At 35.0% G+C, this 18,351-nt stretch overlaps 1 protein-coding gene across 15 annotated transcripts in view; it reads right to left on the minus strand.

Moving 5' to 3' along the window:
* Positions 1 to 18,351, minus strand: part of LOC121425834 (muscle M-line assembly protein unc-89-like) — a 177,513-nt gene that overhangs the window by 148,172 nt on the left and 10,990 nt on the right. For all 15 annotated transcript variants that reach the window (XM_041622018.1, XM_041622024.1, XM_041621983.1 and 12 more), the window contains exons 4-9: positions 11,585 to 11,693; positions 5,677 to 5,767; positions 2,799 to 2,909; positions 1,971 to 2,087; positions 804 to 975; positions 158 to 381 (exon numbers count right to left, since the gene is read on the minus strand). In XM_041622018.1, the coding sequence (XP_041477952.1) occupies positions 158 to 381; positions 804 to 975; positions 1,971 to 2,087; positions 2,799 to 2,909; positions 5,677 to 5,767; positions 11,585 to 11,693 (824 nt within the window). The remainder of the gene's footprint in view (positions 1 to 157; positions 382 to 803; positions 976 to 1,970; positions 2,088 to 2,798; positions 2,910 to 5,676; positions 5,768 to 11,584; positions 11,694 to 18,351) is intronic.

The raw sequence follows: 18,351 nt of genomic DNA on the forward strand, positions 1-18,351 counted from the left end.
TATTTATCTACCACTCACAGTACAAGTCATTTCAAATCATTTGAATTCTAAATAGGAAACAAAACAATTGAAGACATATTTGGAAAATTTCATGAAGGAATCACAATGCAGATTATTGATATTTGTCAATCGCAGTATATATTCTTCCTTCTTTTACCTTTTTGATACCACTCTCCATATCACCAAGCTGCATGTGGACACCTAGCTCTCGATCTCTCTCTGCTAGGTACATCCTGAGTTGATTCTGTTTTTGTTGAAGAGCATCGAGTCTTTGATCCACCTCTCGGTGCATCAGCAGTTGGTCCTCTGTAGCGAAGCCCTGGTCTCCACCTTGCCTCTGGAAACCAGAGTCGGTCTCCAGACGTCGTGAAAGGGAATGGCCTGTGGAACAAGATCGGGAGAGTATTCTTCTCGTTATCTTGTTCAGTTCACTAGATACCACAATGATCAATCATATATTATAATAATAATAATAATTAGACCATTTATATAGCGCAGTCACTATATAAATATACCAAATATACCACCACCAAATTATTATCATTAATATCATATTCATTTTGATAACAAACATCTTCCTCATCATCATCAGCTCATCGCCATTATCTTTTTCATCATTTCCATCATCAACTCTAACATTCAATCATCACCATCCCAAGTTATCATCCTTCCCACCATCAGCACCATAATCATCATCATCATCATCATCACCACCATCATCATCATCATCATCATAACCACCACCACCATCATCATCATCATCACAACCACCATCACCATCACCATCATTATCTACAACTCACCAAGTTGTAGCACACTGCTCGGTTGGTCAATGACGACCTCCCTCAATCGTTTCTGACGACGTAACTGATCTTCAGGAGTCAGCCTCTCATCTTGTCTTGATAACAGTTCCTCATGAGCTTGCTCGAGACGCTTCTCCGTCAGACTGGAATCTTTCAAGAACTTCTCAAAGTCCTGTAAGGACAAGTAATAACATGGAAAAAAAATGTAAAGACATCACATTGGTCAATTGAGGGGGTGGGGGAAGGTGAATTTTTATGAAATCAGAAAGACCAACTGAAATTTTAGTGGCATTTGTAATAAAGCCATTATTTTGTCATCAGATACTGTTGCCTACATATAGAACAAATTCATTTTTAATATACAATGTATATCATGAATTTTCCCATGCAAATACAGACAAATCATTTTTATTTCACTGTACACAATTAAGTTAATTACTGAGCTTTGGAGCATAAAGATGCTTCATAGGGCTACTTGAAAGTCATACAATTGCCAACAGAGTGACCTAATATACATATAAAAATACCTTCTCAAAATACCTAATACTTTATCAACTGTTCGTCACCCTTTCTCAATTTGTAATTTATAACTTTTTTAATGTTTGCATGTGAAGAGGTGAATAATCATTTCAGACATTTAAGAAGCTTTGTGATATGAATGAGATTTGTTTGATTGTCAGGTCACTGTTATTAACCTAACACAATCGATATTTGTTCATTAATGTTAGAACCATAAAAGGATAAACACTGATTATTTTGATTTTTTTTCACAGAGGAATTAATGTATGTGTATCTCATTACCATTCAAAAATATTTTTAAATAATCAATATTACTCCAAATAATTTCTAACTTAATTTACTATATTACTTCCTGAATAATATCATCCTGTTGTAACAATTTACACCCTTACCTGAAATATTTACAATACCTTTTATTTCAACCATGCTTGATTACTTTTCTTGTTTGTCATATGACCTCACTTAAGCACAAACATGCTTCCACATAAATGTCTACAAAACATATTTTTATTTCTATTGGCAGGCACACAAAGAAAACATTGTTCCTGGATGATGTAAACATGACCTCAGATACATTTAATACCGCAGACTTAATAGTCTCTTCTACAGCCAATTCATATAATGGTAAATTCAATACTTTAGACTTACTAGTCTATTCTGCAGCCATTCTTGATGATGGTAGTCGAGTGCGCCCCCAAATTCTTCTGTCAGCTGACTTGTGTCGAGGTACTTTGTAAGCTTTGAAGGTGATGATAGGAATATTGTCTGTGATAAGGGAGTGAATGGGAAAGTGTTAAAAACAGGTTAAACTAAAACAAACAGAATATATAGTTCATCCAAATCAATAATAATTGGTTCATAATTCCTGCATGTAAGCATTTTAATCAAGCATGCATAAAGAGAAACATTTCTTTGATTGTCGATTCTGATATTTTGCATCAGATACTGTACATGATTCCGGTAACATTTTCATTTCAAAAATGAAAATAATATTTCTTGCAACTGTCATTCTCTAGAGGTTTGGGATTATGGATGTAAGTAACAAACCCTTATGCACTTGGCCTTCAATATTTTTTTAGAAGTCACTAATGGAAGAATAGGCTCCAATTTGTTGCATCATGGTTTAGTGGTTTTACTCTTAGGTCATGGGTAGTGGGTTCATAATCTTGTCCAGGTATCACTTTTCTTCAACAAGGAATTCATCTATATTATGCTGCACTCAACACAGGTGAGGTAAACAGGTACATATACCTGAAGGAATTTATTCTTTGAGATGTAGAGCTCTGCTACAGATATGGTAATCATGCTGTATTATTATAGAGCACTAAAAAAACTTTCTAAAGCAAGTGACAGATAAGCAAGTATAAATAATAGTATTATGAGTGACTGTACCAGGAGCATACTGGATGTTTTGAAGTTTGGGAGATGCTATTCAAGCGCAACAGTCACCTTGCTTTGAGCAAAACTGATACTTACCTCAAACGATTGTGACTTGTCTTTCTTGAGACCAAGGCTGGATCCCTGACGAGCCCTTGAGGCCTCATTCTTGAGAATGTAGATAGCACTGATACTCCCTGCTAGTGTCTCCTGTATAAATAGTGGCAAGAAATAATAACATCACAGAAAATACAATGTAACATACAGCTCAATAAAAATCTCAGGTTTTAATCATTATCAATGTCACAAGATTGTTGAAGTCTTTCATTATTTGATAGATCTGGGTAAATCTTTCACCGATAGCTTTCAGTAATATTTGGGAGTTTTATAAGACCCAACTGAATGTCAAGGTAGACATCCACTGAGCTGCAAACAAATTGTAAAAGTAAATGCACCAAGTACAAATTAATGGTGTATATCATCAAAATGTGAAAGTTTTTTTTTCAGACAATGGGATTAACCTAATTCAAGCGCAATCCATCTTTTAAAAGAATAATAAATATTCCTAATATGAATTAAAAAAGTAAATTTTAATCTGGCTGAAAAGAGACTAAAATGACCTGTACCATTTGTTGTTTTATGACAGCTCATGGTTTGGGTTTATGATAGTGTGTCATCCCCGTAGACCTTATCATCACATCATTACATTGTTCTTGTATCCCCTCAGAGCCCTTCTCAATTGTCTTAATACAAACTTTCAGCCTTTCCCACATCTTAAAGGATGATCTTGATACTGATGCATTTTGTATTCAATCACTTCTCAAACAAGTGTGACTACCTCTCACATTTAAACTTTATTCTAAGGTTCAAAACATAGGGTTATTTGTGGGCCAAAGACTCTAATGATCTCTCAAACTAAGGAGTCAATAGCAGCTTTATACATCGATTTTAATAAGCTTGAAGGGGACGTAATATTATTTTTATTCTTACTGTCAAAAAATTATTGCTTTGATAAAGGAAATACATGTAGGGCTACATGTATTTACATTGACAATCAAGAACCATATAATACTTCGGTTGAGTATATGAATAAATATTCAGTTAATTAAATGTATTTAAACAAATCATCTCATATATCTTTCGCTTGACACTCATTATTAATAGCCCCAAAAATACAAAAACACAGAATTTTAAATAATTTAAATTCAACTTGAACTTGAATAAGAAGTTAAACATACTTGAATGAAAAGCATTTCTTAATTTCCAAGTCCTTGTGACTAGTTAAAACATTAAACCAAAACTATGTAGTTGCAAATAACCAACAAGTTTGCCGACATCTAGATCCATGTACCTCATAGTACTGTATGAATTCTATTACAAGAATACACATGCCTGTATACAACCAAGGCTAGTCGTAACTCAATGTCAACATACACTTTGACACTTCCTAACAATAAATCACGGTCGTAACTGAGCAGCCAAGATCATTGCTTTTCAGGTGGAATGTTAACAATCACATGTAATATGAGGAAAGAGAAATCAAAAGATTGCCTTCCACTTTTAACTTCCACAATCACTATACAGCATGCAATACGTCTCAAATTACCCCCTCTTAAAAATGGTTCTCTTATTCATATTTCACTTAATCTCTGTAACTTGTTCTGCACATGATTTTTATCATGAAATTCTTTTTGAAGTAAGATCGACCTCTGTAGACAATTTATATGCTATAAATAAAGCAATGTGGCATATTTTAATCGTTTCAATAAAATTCCAAGCACAGGGGTACATGTAGGCCTATCACTCCAAATAAACACTTTTTATCAAACCTGCTTTTTATAATCTCAATGTTTCTTTATTTCTTATTCTTTCAAAATTTGTTCTTTTCTTATACAAAATTGAAAAATATGAAACATGCTCTTCTTGAAACAATAACTAAGATGATGATTTCATAATTTTTGTCATTATTCTAAATACATCTGCAAGAAAATTTGGACAACAATTTTTTTTTTAAGAGAGAGAAAAATATTTATTAACACAAGATCTGTTTTGGATTCCAGAAACTAGTCTATATAGGCCAACATGTAAGTTCCATTTTATTTATTTCATACAATCCCTCTACAATTCATCCCAAGAAATTTGTTGAATCACGTACATTGTACAATGCTAACAATTTGCTGAATTACTTGTCTGATATGCTGTAACTGTATAGGCCTTGAATAATTCATTTACTTGGTAAATGCATGCTATCCCAGACATACCCTTTCATCCTTTGTAGTATCAGCACCCTGAGATACATTTAATTACCTAATTGCTAAATTAAGAATGATCTTATTATGTTCTCCCTTGGGGGTCAGACAATGTACTCATCATCGCAAAGGAATTTGGTTTCTGCCCCCTTTGGTGTCGAAGGCTCTTGACAGTGTCATGTAAGGGATATTGAGTCAAATAAAAATATAAGAAGGTCGTCATGTGCATGGGTGTGATGATAAACTGGATCTGCGGCATGTTTACATGCTCGGCCCAATGTAACACCCACACAGTCCGGGGTAGGTACAGTAGTCTTGAAAATATAAACCTTCCAATTCCTATTCATCCCGTACACTGGCCTTGATTCACTTGCGGTGACATTCCTTGACTGACCCACTGAACTGGTCCAGGCAATATGCTTTCATTTCCAAAATATAAACCCACTGTGGCACTAACATAACTTGGAATAGGGTTTTTCTACATTTGCCACACTTGACCCGGGTGAGGTAATTGGATACCTGGCAAGAACTTGTTGACAACTCCATCAAAGCTGAGGTAACAAATGTAGAAAGCCAAGTGTCATATCTGACAAAAAGGGTGCTATACTGCTGAAGAACCCAGTTGTTAGTAATGAAAAATAGAATTCTAAATAGACATTGTTTATAGGAAGACAAGGGTCTTGACTAACAAACATAAGATGGTACAAGAATTCATGCACATTACTCACCTGAAGAACTTTCATGACCAATTTAATTGGTTGCCATGCCGACCCTCTCATATCCACCAGTAGACTGAAGCCATGGGCCTTGCTCTCAGTACTAAAAGATCAAACAAAAAAGGTTTTGTTATTAATATTTTTGAATTAAAATCACTTTCCAAAAAAGTAGGAATCCATGAAGGTAACCAAAGAATATACATCAGATTCTCTATATGGAACTTAATGAAGTAAAAATTGATATTAACAGGATGCCCCAACATCAACTATCCATAGTGCTATATTATGTAAAGAAAAATTTAGTTTGAAAAATAGATTAAAACCAGAATAACTGTACATAATCTGCAATGGCTTGGAAAATAGATATATTTTTATATAGGAAGTTTACTTTAAGCTACGTATCGAAGCTAGTTTTCATATCAAGTAGGAAGGGTCATGGTATTACAGCATAAAGTTCAAAACATCAAAGATTAGTATTCATAGTGCAGTACATATAAGTTTGCTTTAAACATTGTGGTAAACTGGTAAGGGTGACTTTAAAATTTAAAGAGATATCAAATAAAAAATCAACATTACTGTATTTGTGAATGATTCATTCATGATGTCATTAAATCAATATTATCACACAGACATGAAAGCAAAAATCTGTAACTAATGTACAGTACACACATTAGCTTCACCAACCACAGTGAATAAAGATTGACAATATATTGGGGTTTTTAGTTTGTGTTTATTCAAATTTCTTGATAAGAATAATGTCAGTGTATGACTGATATTGGTTGTTAGGAAGCTTCTGATCAAACTACATTTATAAAGGTTGATAAATAGACTCAATGATGATCCACCATGAAGCTGCGTGGGAGTTTTTTTTACAAAACTGAATTGTGCGCTATATACCTGTAATCTTATTGCAAAGTGCACCCAGTTTTGTACTCTAAACTTTGTGGTATCTAAACTAACACAATAAACGTTTTGTATTGTCAATTGTAATAATCAAACAAAACAGACAATTCTTTTTAATTAAAGCCTGGACTCATAGTAGTTTTCAAACAGCTTGTGAACATGTACATTGTAAGGTAATTTCTCATAGGGGTATTAAATGGTTTTATTTATTGCAATCCTACCATTCCAACAAATATTTGATTTGATCACAAAGGGACTATATCAATAATTAGAAGGTACACCATACACTACCTATGCCTAGATTCATGATGATAAATGTACAGGTCTGAAAATAGATATGTTTATTGTACCCAAGGCTGAGCAAAATTTTTATTACAATAGTTCCCAATATGAGCTTGTGCAAACATCAAAAGCATAAGTATGGAATATCATACACAAACTTTGTTGCAAAAATAGGATTCCAATTCCACCTTTGTATGCTATGAAATACCATAATTTTGTACAATTCTTAAAAGACAGATAATAAACCACCACACAAACCAGTGGGCGGGCTGGAAACCACCCACACCAATTCAATTAAAGCTCCAGTTATAAATAAAATTTATAAAGAGTGATTCCATAACTTCAAATCAAATTTCTTTCATTATTAATCTCATCAGATACACATGCAAGAATTAAAAATAAGTGTTGGCTCAAAGTTCAACCCTCTGGTCCATCATCCTGACAAAAGTTTGATGTAAAAATAGCAGAAAAAATAATAAAAATATTGCTGAGGATTTGAGAAATATCCATCAAAGAATATTATAAAAAGTTATTTGAATTTTAATAATTTGATTTGTGACTTTATGTGAGCAGCATTCATATAGCCAATGGTAAAAAAATCAATGAAATGTCATGTTTTCAGAACATTGAGAATGTTTTTTACTGAATTTTTGTATATTCACTTCACACTTGATCATGAAAAGAAAACAAAAATAAGTCATCACAAACCATTAACAAGTGGAATGCCTCTGGCCGTCTCACCTGCATCACGCGGTTCAATATAGCAGCAGTGCTCACTTTGAATACTACTCTAACTCGCACAAGATGTTCAGTGATACATGGTTACTCTTATGTCCACTTTTTATGAACTAGACCAATAAACTTACAGAGATATGATGGTTATTCAACAAAAAACCCCAACATGGCCAAAGTTCATTGACCTTACATGACCTTTGACCTTGATCATGTGACCTGAAACTCAAACAGGATGTTCAGTGATACTTGATTACTCTTATGTACAAGTTTCATGAATCAGATCCATAAACTTTCAAAGTTATGATGGTAATTCAACAGATAAACCCAATTCGGCCAAAGTTCATTGACCTTTGACCTTGGACATGTGACCTGAAACGCGCACAGGATGTTCAGTGATACTTGATTACTCTAATGTCCAAGTTTAATGAACTAGACCGATAAACTTTCAAAGTTATGATGGTAATTCAACAGATACCCCATTCGGCCAAAGTTCTTTGACCCTAAATGACCTTTGACCTTAATCATGAGACCTGAAACTTGCACAAAATGTTCAGTGATGCTTGATTACTATTACGTCCAAGTTTCATGAATCAGATCCATAAACTTTCAAAGTTATGATGGGAATTCAACAGATATCCCCAATTCGGCCAAAGTTCATTGACCCTAAATGACCTTTGACCTTGGTCATGTGACGTGAAACTCATGCAGGATGTTCAGTGGTACTTGATTAACCTTATGTCCAAGTTTCATGAACTAGGTCCATATATTTTCTAAGTTATGATGACATTTCAAAAAGTTAATCTCAGGTTAAGATTTCAATGTTGATTCCTCCAACATGGTCTAAGTTCATTGACCCTAAATGACCTTTGACCTTGGTCATGTGACATGAAACTCTAATAGGATGTTCAGTAATACTTGATTAACCTTATGGCCAAGTTTTATTAACTAGGTCCATATACTTTCTAAGTTATGACGTCATTTCAAAAACTTAACCTCAGGTTAAGATTTGATGTTGACGCCGCCGTCGCCACCGGAAAAGCGGCGCCTATAGTCTCACTTTGCTTCGCAGGTGAGACAAAAATGAAATTCATGCATTTTGTATTACATACATGTAACACATGGGCAGCTGCTCATTTATGACGTCACAGATCTAAAACTTAAAATTCTAATAACTTTCATAATCTTTGGTGGATTTTCCTCAAATCTCATCCAATATATTTTTTTCTACTATTTTACAACAAGCTTTTCTTCAGGGCAAAATTCCATTTAATTCAAATTTTTAATAAATTTTCTAATTCTTACTTAATTCCCTATTTTCCAAAGACAACCCCTTTAAATGGGTGGGGCGTCCCACCAGCTGATGCCCCCAGGGAGACAGGCATCTGGGTCAATTATAGTCTCTGTCAGGTCGGGTCACCCAGGTCAAATTCAAGGAATCTGATTGGTCAATGGTTACACTACACGCTCATGGGAAAAATAAAAGGAAAGGATACCACTAGGGTAAGCTCACACACCGACATTGGCGATGATTTGAGTACTCTTGAAACATTGAAGAGTTCTGTAATTGGTGATGCAATCACTGCATGCAATGACAGATGCTTCAGGAATGTAGTTTGGGCAAGATGATAAATTGGTTTGTAGATTGTGATGTTCTTGCAGAAAAATTTCATTTTCATAAAGATATAAACTCCATGTTATGGTTTCATAATCTTGTTAGCTCAACTGAGGTATAGAGATTTCATAAATGGTTGCAAAGGGCAATGAAGAACAAACAAACTTTAGGACTACTTTGCTGATCATTTGAACTACGTGTATGAAGGGAATGAACATAGCAATGATGCCTTCCCTCACCACAATACTGGTTTTGTTCTTTCTATTCTAAGAAAAAAAAAACTAAGTTGAAAATCCAGTCTATGAACCAACAAGTAATAACAAATGTGAAAAAGAGGACAAAACAGTAATAAAAAAGAAACCTTTAAGCCTTACCACCACATCCCTCTTTTTCCTTCCCAACGTACATTACAAGTTGATATCACAAATTGAAATGAATATCACACTATCATGATGCAGATATTATAATACACAACTTTTAAAATACATTTTGGGGAAAATGGTCAATATTTTATATCAGATTTTGCAATAGAATTATACATGTATCGCTTCCCTGTCTATTATTTTGATAAAGTATTCTTTTCTCTCTTTCGACACAACCCTACCCAGAAATCATTTTTCTATTAGGATAATTAAAACATTCAAATCAAACAACGACTGAGTGGTCTGACTAAAGTTCAAAACGCTTTAAATAACGTCGAAGGTCAAATTTCACTCTTGAAAGCAAATTGTGCAAACAGTACACCCATAAAGAAATATAGCCTTGTTTCTTGAAAAATCTGTGTCGTTTATAATATAGTTCAAATATGCCCTTTGAATATAGCATTCCATTACATCAACTGTACATGAACAAAGTAATAGGCCTATAGCATCCCAAGTCCCAGTAAGCCTTTATAAATATAAAATATTCAAAAACAGACAAATTTAGTGCTTACTATTTTACATACTGTAAGTATGAAAAAATTTGAAAAAATATCATAAAACATAATTCTGTTTTCATGCAGGACTGATATTGTCCAAATTTTCTACAATGTCTGAGTTTGATGAAATATTAAAATTAAATTCATGACTTCACAGAGGCAGAGCAAAGCACAGGTCGGCTTCTCACATCATACACACTTATTGAAGGCTTCCATGTCAGAAGTCTAACCTTGACTCTATTTCCCACAATCCCAGTGGCCAAACGAAGCGATTCAATAAATTCATATGAACAACTGCTTAACAAATACATGTATAGGACAATATACAGATCATATTTACAAAAGTAACCACATATCAATCCTTAAAAATGTCCTGTTTGTTCCTTTTGGTCAATTTCAATACTAAACAAACTAATAATAAATCGACAGAAATAGACCAAAGGTTAGAACTAAAAAGAACCTAATCTACATCTGTGATTCTGTATGTGATCAAAAAAATGTATGAACGATTTCTGATAAATAATTTTAATCTGAGAAAATTTGTATCTTTTTACCTTTGCTTACAGTTCATGAATTATGGTATAATAAACAGATCAGGAATTATATGAATTATATAGAAGTGCCTATTGATCCATCAGATAAAATTCATCTATATGAAATAAATTTCATTCCAAAACTGTGTTATCATTTTAAGATATAGAGTTTACACTAAAATCATATTTCATAACTCAATCAGCAATTCAGAAGCTGGCGTACATTTGCAAACTTGCCACTACACAGTAAAGGGTTTTTGTTTTCTTTCATATTTTGTGACCTACATAAAAGAATGAAACAATCCTGAAAGGTCACAGGATTTTTTTTCAGGTCAAGTTTTTGTGTTGAATGACCTCACTGTCTGGCCAGAAAGTAGCAATTCTAAATCCAACCATAATGGGCATGAAAGCTTTTCATCTTCTGGATTTACAGGCTGGTTTAACTTCTTTTGAGTAGAAAAATGGGGGTTGATTTTTTTTCAGTTTTTATATAAAACAAGACATGGCCTCATGCAGAGGCGAACTTCAACCACTATGCTTTAGTTTTTACAACATATTTAGTTTTAGCTGTGGCAGGTGCTTCAGTTTCTTAATCAAAATATGTTTTATTTCAAGGACCATACAAATATACATGTACACTCATTTATGATCAAGTTAATGAAAATGAGAAATACATGAAGAATAATTAAAAAGACAAGAGTAATTTAATGAATTAAAGAATAATAATTGACCAATAAATAAATAAATGAGGTCAATGAATGAATGAAACAATGGATGGTTGGACGGACGGATGGATGGATTCATGAAAGAATGAACAAATGACATGAATCAATAAATTACACAAAATAAATTTTAAAATGAATATTCCAAATACCATGAAGAAACAACTTTCAATTTCAAATCTCACAGACAGTAGACAATAAGAGAATCCGTTACCTTGGTAATGAAGCAAGATAAGTGATGGTGGTAGCGATGTCTTCAATGGAAACTTCAGAGGGTTGTGAAGGGAATGAGATGATTGGTCCACCACGTCTGTCCTTCCCACCTGAAAATACATGTACATCATAGACACAAAAGATGAAATATGACATTAATCTATAAAGTAATAATTGTTTGATTTAAAGATCATTATTGCATGTGTGTTTTGTTATCTACATGACCAATCAGAGTTTGGCTTCAATTTTCCAACTGATTGCAAAGTTAATTAACAGAACCCAGAATTTAATAGGTTTGTGTTTGAAGCAGATATTTGTCACTGATCATCCTTCGTGCAAACTAAACTCATACATTATTTTTGTGATTTAATTAAAACTTGCTGCTAATTATCGATTCCTCTTAATTTTTCTGCTTCTATAAAAAGGTATAAATGTACAGTATATGAATAAAATGGGACAATATTTTCATACCTTTTCTACCACAATGTAAGAATTTCAGGTAAATGACCTGTGTAATAAACATTGTCCTGGGATAGTGTCGGGGATGTAGTCCTTCATTTTGAAGAAATATATCATAACATTATACTTGTATGATTTAACTCTACTTACTCAAACCAACTTGTTGCAGTGAACTTGACATGATTTCAGATTGAGAATACATCACAATCAAATAACATATAGGTTCTTCTTAAAATATTCTCATATCTAATCTTCAAAGGTCTGGTAAAATAAACACCAAACACACATCAAGGTCCACTGACACTTGCTTCAATCACATTGTAATGTTTGATCTGTAGTGTAAACGGCCTTCAGCTAATAAATGAATTTAAATGCGTCTCAAGATCAACGAATTCCAGGCATTCTCTCGTTTTTATCTTAGTTTTTGACACTTTGGGCATTCTGATTTCCAATCACATACAAATAGCCTTTGGACATAAGTATTTTAATCAGATTTGTGAATGGGGAAGAAGAGAAGGCTAATGGAGCAGGAAGCAATATCATTACTATTGCGATTCCTGTTTCCTGAAGCGCTACTACCATTTCAGATGAAACTTTTATGTGTAGGCCTATTCACACATATACGGTTTCATTGCCTTGGATCATTTAATTGAAAATGAATGTGTGGTCCAATCAAAAACATACATGACTGTGGTTAAATGTAATACATACTTCTTAGTGATGCCAATCAGCAAATATCCAAAATACAGCGGAAATTTTCTATCATCTTTTTCACTTTCTGTTAATTTCACCTTTTTTGGAGCGAAGGGGTATGTTTCTGTATTTCAGAAAGAACGGTTTTTAAATTTGCTCACAAATAACACACCATCCTGCTCATAATCTTGTTGCAGTCCCCTTGATCCTCTAGAAACAACCATACCTCACATATCTATCTACCTAGTCATAGTTATTACCCCTGTTACATCTGAGAGATTCCCTACCTCGGGCCGGCCCGGGGCCTACCTCGGGTCGGAAAGAAATCAGATGTAAACATCCAAAACCTTTTAGCGAACCTACCCGAGACCACATCCAGAGGTAGTCTCGGGTAGGTATCGGGCCGGCCCCGGTCCACCGATTCGTAGATGTAAACGCACACAAGCTTTCGAACCTATCTCGGTCCGTTCGCCAGCTGTCAAATTACGTCATAGCGCGCGCTATCCCCTCCCCAGCCCCGTCGTTCTTCGAATGTTTTTGCGGCATGCGACATGTGAATTGTGATTGATAAAGTCTTTGATTTGAGTGAAAAGAAGCATTTTAAACGTATCCTTTTCAAGTCGATCATATCTTCAACGACTGCTGAGATCATCAGCATTCTTTCAGAATCTCGGGTAACTTCAATTAGCGCGCGCGAATTATTCGGAGCCTAGATCGAGAGCGCCTTTTAAAGGTGTCAGCAATCGGATGCCGCTCGAAACAGTACAGATAGGGCGATAGGGGAGGGAATGAACACTGTGATGTAAACAGACCACATTTCGGACTCGGTCCGTTCGCGAAGCTAATCCACCAATAATCCAGTCAAGGTTTCAAGTGGACTCGGTCGGGTCTCCGGTAGGAAACTTTCAGATGTAATAGGGGTCAATATTATTACCCCAATAGTGAATATAATTTTCATGAAGGTTCCAAAAAAGGAAATAGATACAAGCCAGTTACAATGTAATTGTTGTATTTGGTCCACAGACACACATGTAGGCAGGTTTACAAGCACAGTACATGAAAGGGTCATATCTTAACTATTTTTTCAAATCTGTTTCAGTTCTGCTTCACAATAGACCAATTTTAGTTCACCGTCACCTGTGTACACAATTTGTTCTGTGATGGAGAACATCATCAACACAGTTTGACTGTAATCTAAAATGACAAGGGACCATTTTTCATCCTAGAAATGCAGCTTTCAAACAAAGTCATTTGTTTGAAGTTCTGTTCATGGAATTTTTTTGTCAGCCATAAAAGATAGATGTGTTCAGTTTAAAAGCAAAAAGAAATGCTGAAAAGGTGCTACATGTACATGTATTTGTAATATGATTCTGTAGAATCATAGTCATTTGTGATTAGTGATTCATAAGTGGTTTCAAACTGCCTCTATCACAAGAATCCCTGTTAAATTACAAGAACTTTTTTAGGCTAAAAAATACCCATTAATTATTCCTGCATTCACACCGCCCCGAAACATACCCTTTCGGGGTAAGTTCCTGAAGTTACGAGCATGCGCAGTATGGTCTGATAAGCAGGCAAGGCGCGAGATTCAAAATCACTAGCCCAGCAGCTACCGGCGGCTTCCACGCCCAACGACACGCTGGGCTAAAAGTTCCCGTAAATTGCTTTCACATTGCCAAAATACATGCACCTGCGACCTTGGAAAAATCCCCGCGAAAGTTCTCGTAATTTTGCCAAGTACCTACTATTTAGCGGGTATTTTCTTTCGGGGAAATTACGCGTAGTTTGCTTTCACATTACCAAAATACCTGGTATTTTCTGATCGGGGTAAATTTCCCAATCAGAGAATACCTGGAACTGACGAACTTCGAGGCGGTCTGAAACCACCTATTCAGACCGCCTCGAAGTTCGTCAGGTCCAGGTATTCTCTGATCAGGAAATTTACCCCAATCAGAAAATACCAGGTATTTTGGTAATGTTATTAGGTGATTTCAGACGGCCTCGAAGTTCGTCAGTTCCAGGTATTCTCTGATCGGGAAATTTACCCCGATCAGAAAATACCAGGTATTTTGGTAATGTGAAAGCAAACTATGCGTAATTTCCCCGAAAGAAAATACCCGCTAAATAGTAGGTACTTGGGGAACTTTTTATCCCAGCGTCTCGTTGAGCATCGTTGGGCGCGGGAGCTGTGGGTGGCTACTGGGCTAGTGATTTTGAATCTAGCGCCTTGCCTGTTTATCAGACCATACTGCGCATGCTCGTAACTTCAGGAACTTATCCCTAAGGATATGGTTCAAGGCGGTGTGAATGCAGGAATAAATTAATGGGTATTTTTAGCCTAAAAAAGTTCTCGTAATTTAACGGGGATTCTTGTGATCAAGGCGGTTTGAAACCATCTATTGATAGTTATTCTTGTTTAAGAAAAGAGCTTGAGCGCACCCGTAACGCACCAATAAATTCCAATCATAATTCTTTCATAATCTAATAATCAGCAGACAGGTGAGGTGGGTGTCAAGTTATATTCCACATTGAATTCCATAATGAACCACATAACCCACAAGATGCATTCCACAATATTTTTCTCTATCACTTTTATAAAGTGACCAAAGTTGTACATTTTCTGTAATACAAAATAAACTGTTGAATTAAATTACTGTTGAAGTAAATGAAATGAATTGATATCAAATAATTGTTGCATCTGAAGGCTGGGAGATCATGTAAAGAATCTCTAGGTTTCCATCTCTAAGATGGAAAGTCCCGTAGAAAGAAAATTCAATTTACGAAAAAAAACAGAAATACACACACAATAAGTATTGGACAATCTCACATGTATGATGCTGACCAACTAACAAAAAAAATCAATTATGGTACTGTAAGTAATTTTAGTAAAGACATCATGATGATATTATTTACATATCATTTTAAAAATATATCATGAAAAGCAATTCTAAAGGATTTGGGCATAATGCCAGTGCAATGCCAGTGCAAACAGGTCAGTTTTTCGAAATATAAGTTTGTTTATCGCAGTGACAACTTTATCCCAAATTAAATGAAATCCAAACAGGTGGTAGCATTCCATATGCCCTTTACTCTTTGAACTTGAAGGATGAAAACATCACAATAGAGCAACTCGAGTATTTATATCTCGTCTACACTTTACATCAGAGCTGTTGCTAGGTGCATGTAAAGCTCCGACACGATGGTAATTCTCTAAAAGTTCACAAGTTCAATCACTTCTAGCATCTTGCCATCCCCAAAACAGAAGTATCACTCGCAACAAAAGTATTAAATATCGCTGCAGACATCAATTATAAGATATTTTCCCTTCACCATATTATTGTCATTATGATGTGCATTTTAGGCTTTGTGATTTTTTTTCCTTCAGAGCTCCCTCAGGAAGTTCATTCAAATGTAACCTTTTAAACTTCTCATCTGGTTGACTTCTATTGTACATGGCACACAAAACAGAGGGTGAGGAGTTTAAAATCCTTTTCTTTCAAATGGGTTCTAAATTCACAAGAAAAAAGGCTTTAATAAAAACACTACAATAGATCACAAATAAAAATAGCAAATGTGGTGATAACCTAGCCAAAGAGGCAGAGCTACATGTAAATGCTAGTCTTCTACTTCAGAATAAGAATGGCAAAATAACTAATTCTTCGTACATTATTTGGTATCTTTTTTTGGGGGGGTAATTTTTTCTTCAGAGCACAGATCCAACTAATCCAGCACAGTACAGTTTACTGTATTTTTTTCTTCATATTTCAACTTTGTATCTAGGGCAATTTCTGGTTAAAGGTAAATGCCAGTTATGGTAACGGAATCAAAATGAGTTCGTACAGAATCCAATGAAATGACCACCAAAGTGTCTGTTTGTAAACATGTATGTGCCAAAGGATTCTACAAGAAATTTTGCAATTGCTGAGAAATCAGCAAATAAGCACAGGATTCGGGTCAAGCGTCGAGCCCGACATTCAAAGCAATATACTGTACACTGTCCCATGTGCGCTTATCTGTGTTGGTGATCAGTGTGAACATTTTTCAGCGAAATTCAGCGTAGATTTCAAGATTTCACAAAGTTCAATTTATGTAACTGTACCAGATCTAGATCCTCGATGATATACTGACAATTAAGCCTTACAGACTTTCTCATGAAATCCATGTTTACTGCAACTACTGGCATTTCTCTTTAAAGCTTCCTCACACAGAAGCCTGCAAATCATCAATTGGAACAGAATTATTAGGTGGTTTCAGACCGCCTCGAAGTTTGCCAGTTCCAGGTATTCTCTGATCGGGAAATTTACCCCGATCAGAAAATTTTGGTAATGTGAAAGCAAACTATGTGTAATTTCCCCGAAAGAAAATACCCGCTAAATAGTAGGTACTTGGCGAAATTACGAGAACTTTCGTGGGGATTTTTCCAAGGTCGCAGGTATTTTGGCAATGTGAAAGCAAATTACGGGAACTTTTAGCCCAGCGTGTCGTTGGGCGCGGCGGCGTGGGTGGCTGCTGGGCTCGTGATTTTTAATCTCGCACGTTGCCTGCTTATCAGACCATACTGCGCATGCTCGTAACTTCGGGAACTTATCCCGAACGATGTGTTTCGGGGCAGTGTGAATGCAGGAATAATTAACGGGTAGTTTTTAGCCTTAAAAAGTTCTCGTAATTTAACAGGGATTCTTGTGATTGAGGCGGTTTGAAACCACCTAATGTATAGGGCCTATCCAAAATCTGATACTCTTAACCAATAGGGATTGTGAATAATGATCTAACTCTTAATTTTCAATCTGATAAATTAGAGCTTATTTGAGCATTTATATTCAGTAAAATGATAGTAAAGAAAATATTTGTAACACAAGAAAATGAAAGCTACTATCGTTACTCATTTTCTTCTTTAAAAGACTTTCCTTTCCATCTACATGTAGTTGAAACACATCATACATTTCATAGTACTACTACTAGCAAATGTGTGAATACATTATACATTCAAATCAAAACAATATATGTCTATTGCATTTAGAATATGTTTTCTTTTTAAGGTGTGCAATAGGCCTATATATGTAAATCCTCAGATATCTTACTTTTATGTTAATATGCTTATAGTTATATAAATCATTTTAAAGCCCTGACAAGGACTTTTGTTGTTACCAGTCTAATCGAAATATGGAATTGAAAGAGACTAAAATGTGACCTCCAGACCCTTTGTCAAAAAGAATGTTTATTATCTTCCGATTCAATGGACTGGCGTACCTTTATCAACAATGACAACAGGTTTTAGAAATTGGAGCATAAAGCAGAAATTTTTGGGAAGTATTTTTGTACATTATCCTGCTAAAATTTCAAAGTTATATAAAAGAAATATCAGCCCCTATCGTGATCACTCAATAATAGTAAGAAAAAAATTGTTTCATCACTTGCGCCGTTGTTGTACTTAATGGTATTACACCAATGAGAGTACAGATATCTTTTGGGGGTGTTTTTCAAAAGAATGTATTAAACAGAGAATACCTTTAGAGATGCCTACATATTAATATACAGATCAAATGTATTGTGAAGCGGTAGGCCTATAATTTTATTCAATCTACAATAAATTATCAAACATTTTCAAGGAGGTTT

Source organism: Lytechinus variegatus, chromosome 1 (genome assembly GCF_018143015.1).
Source record: "Lytechinus variegatus isolate NC3 chromosome 1, Lvar_3.0, whole genome shotgun sequence".
NCBI lineage: Eukaryota > Metazoa > Echinodermata > Echinoidea > Temnopleuroida > Toxopneustidae > Lytechinus > Lytechinus variegatus.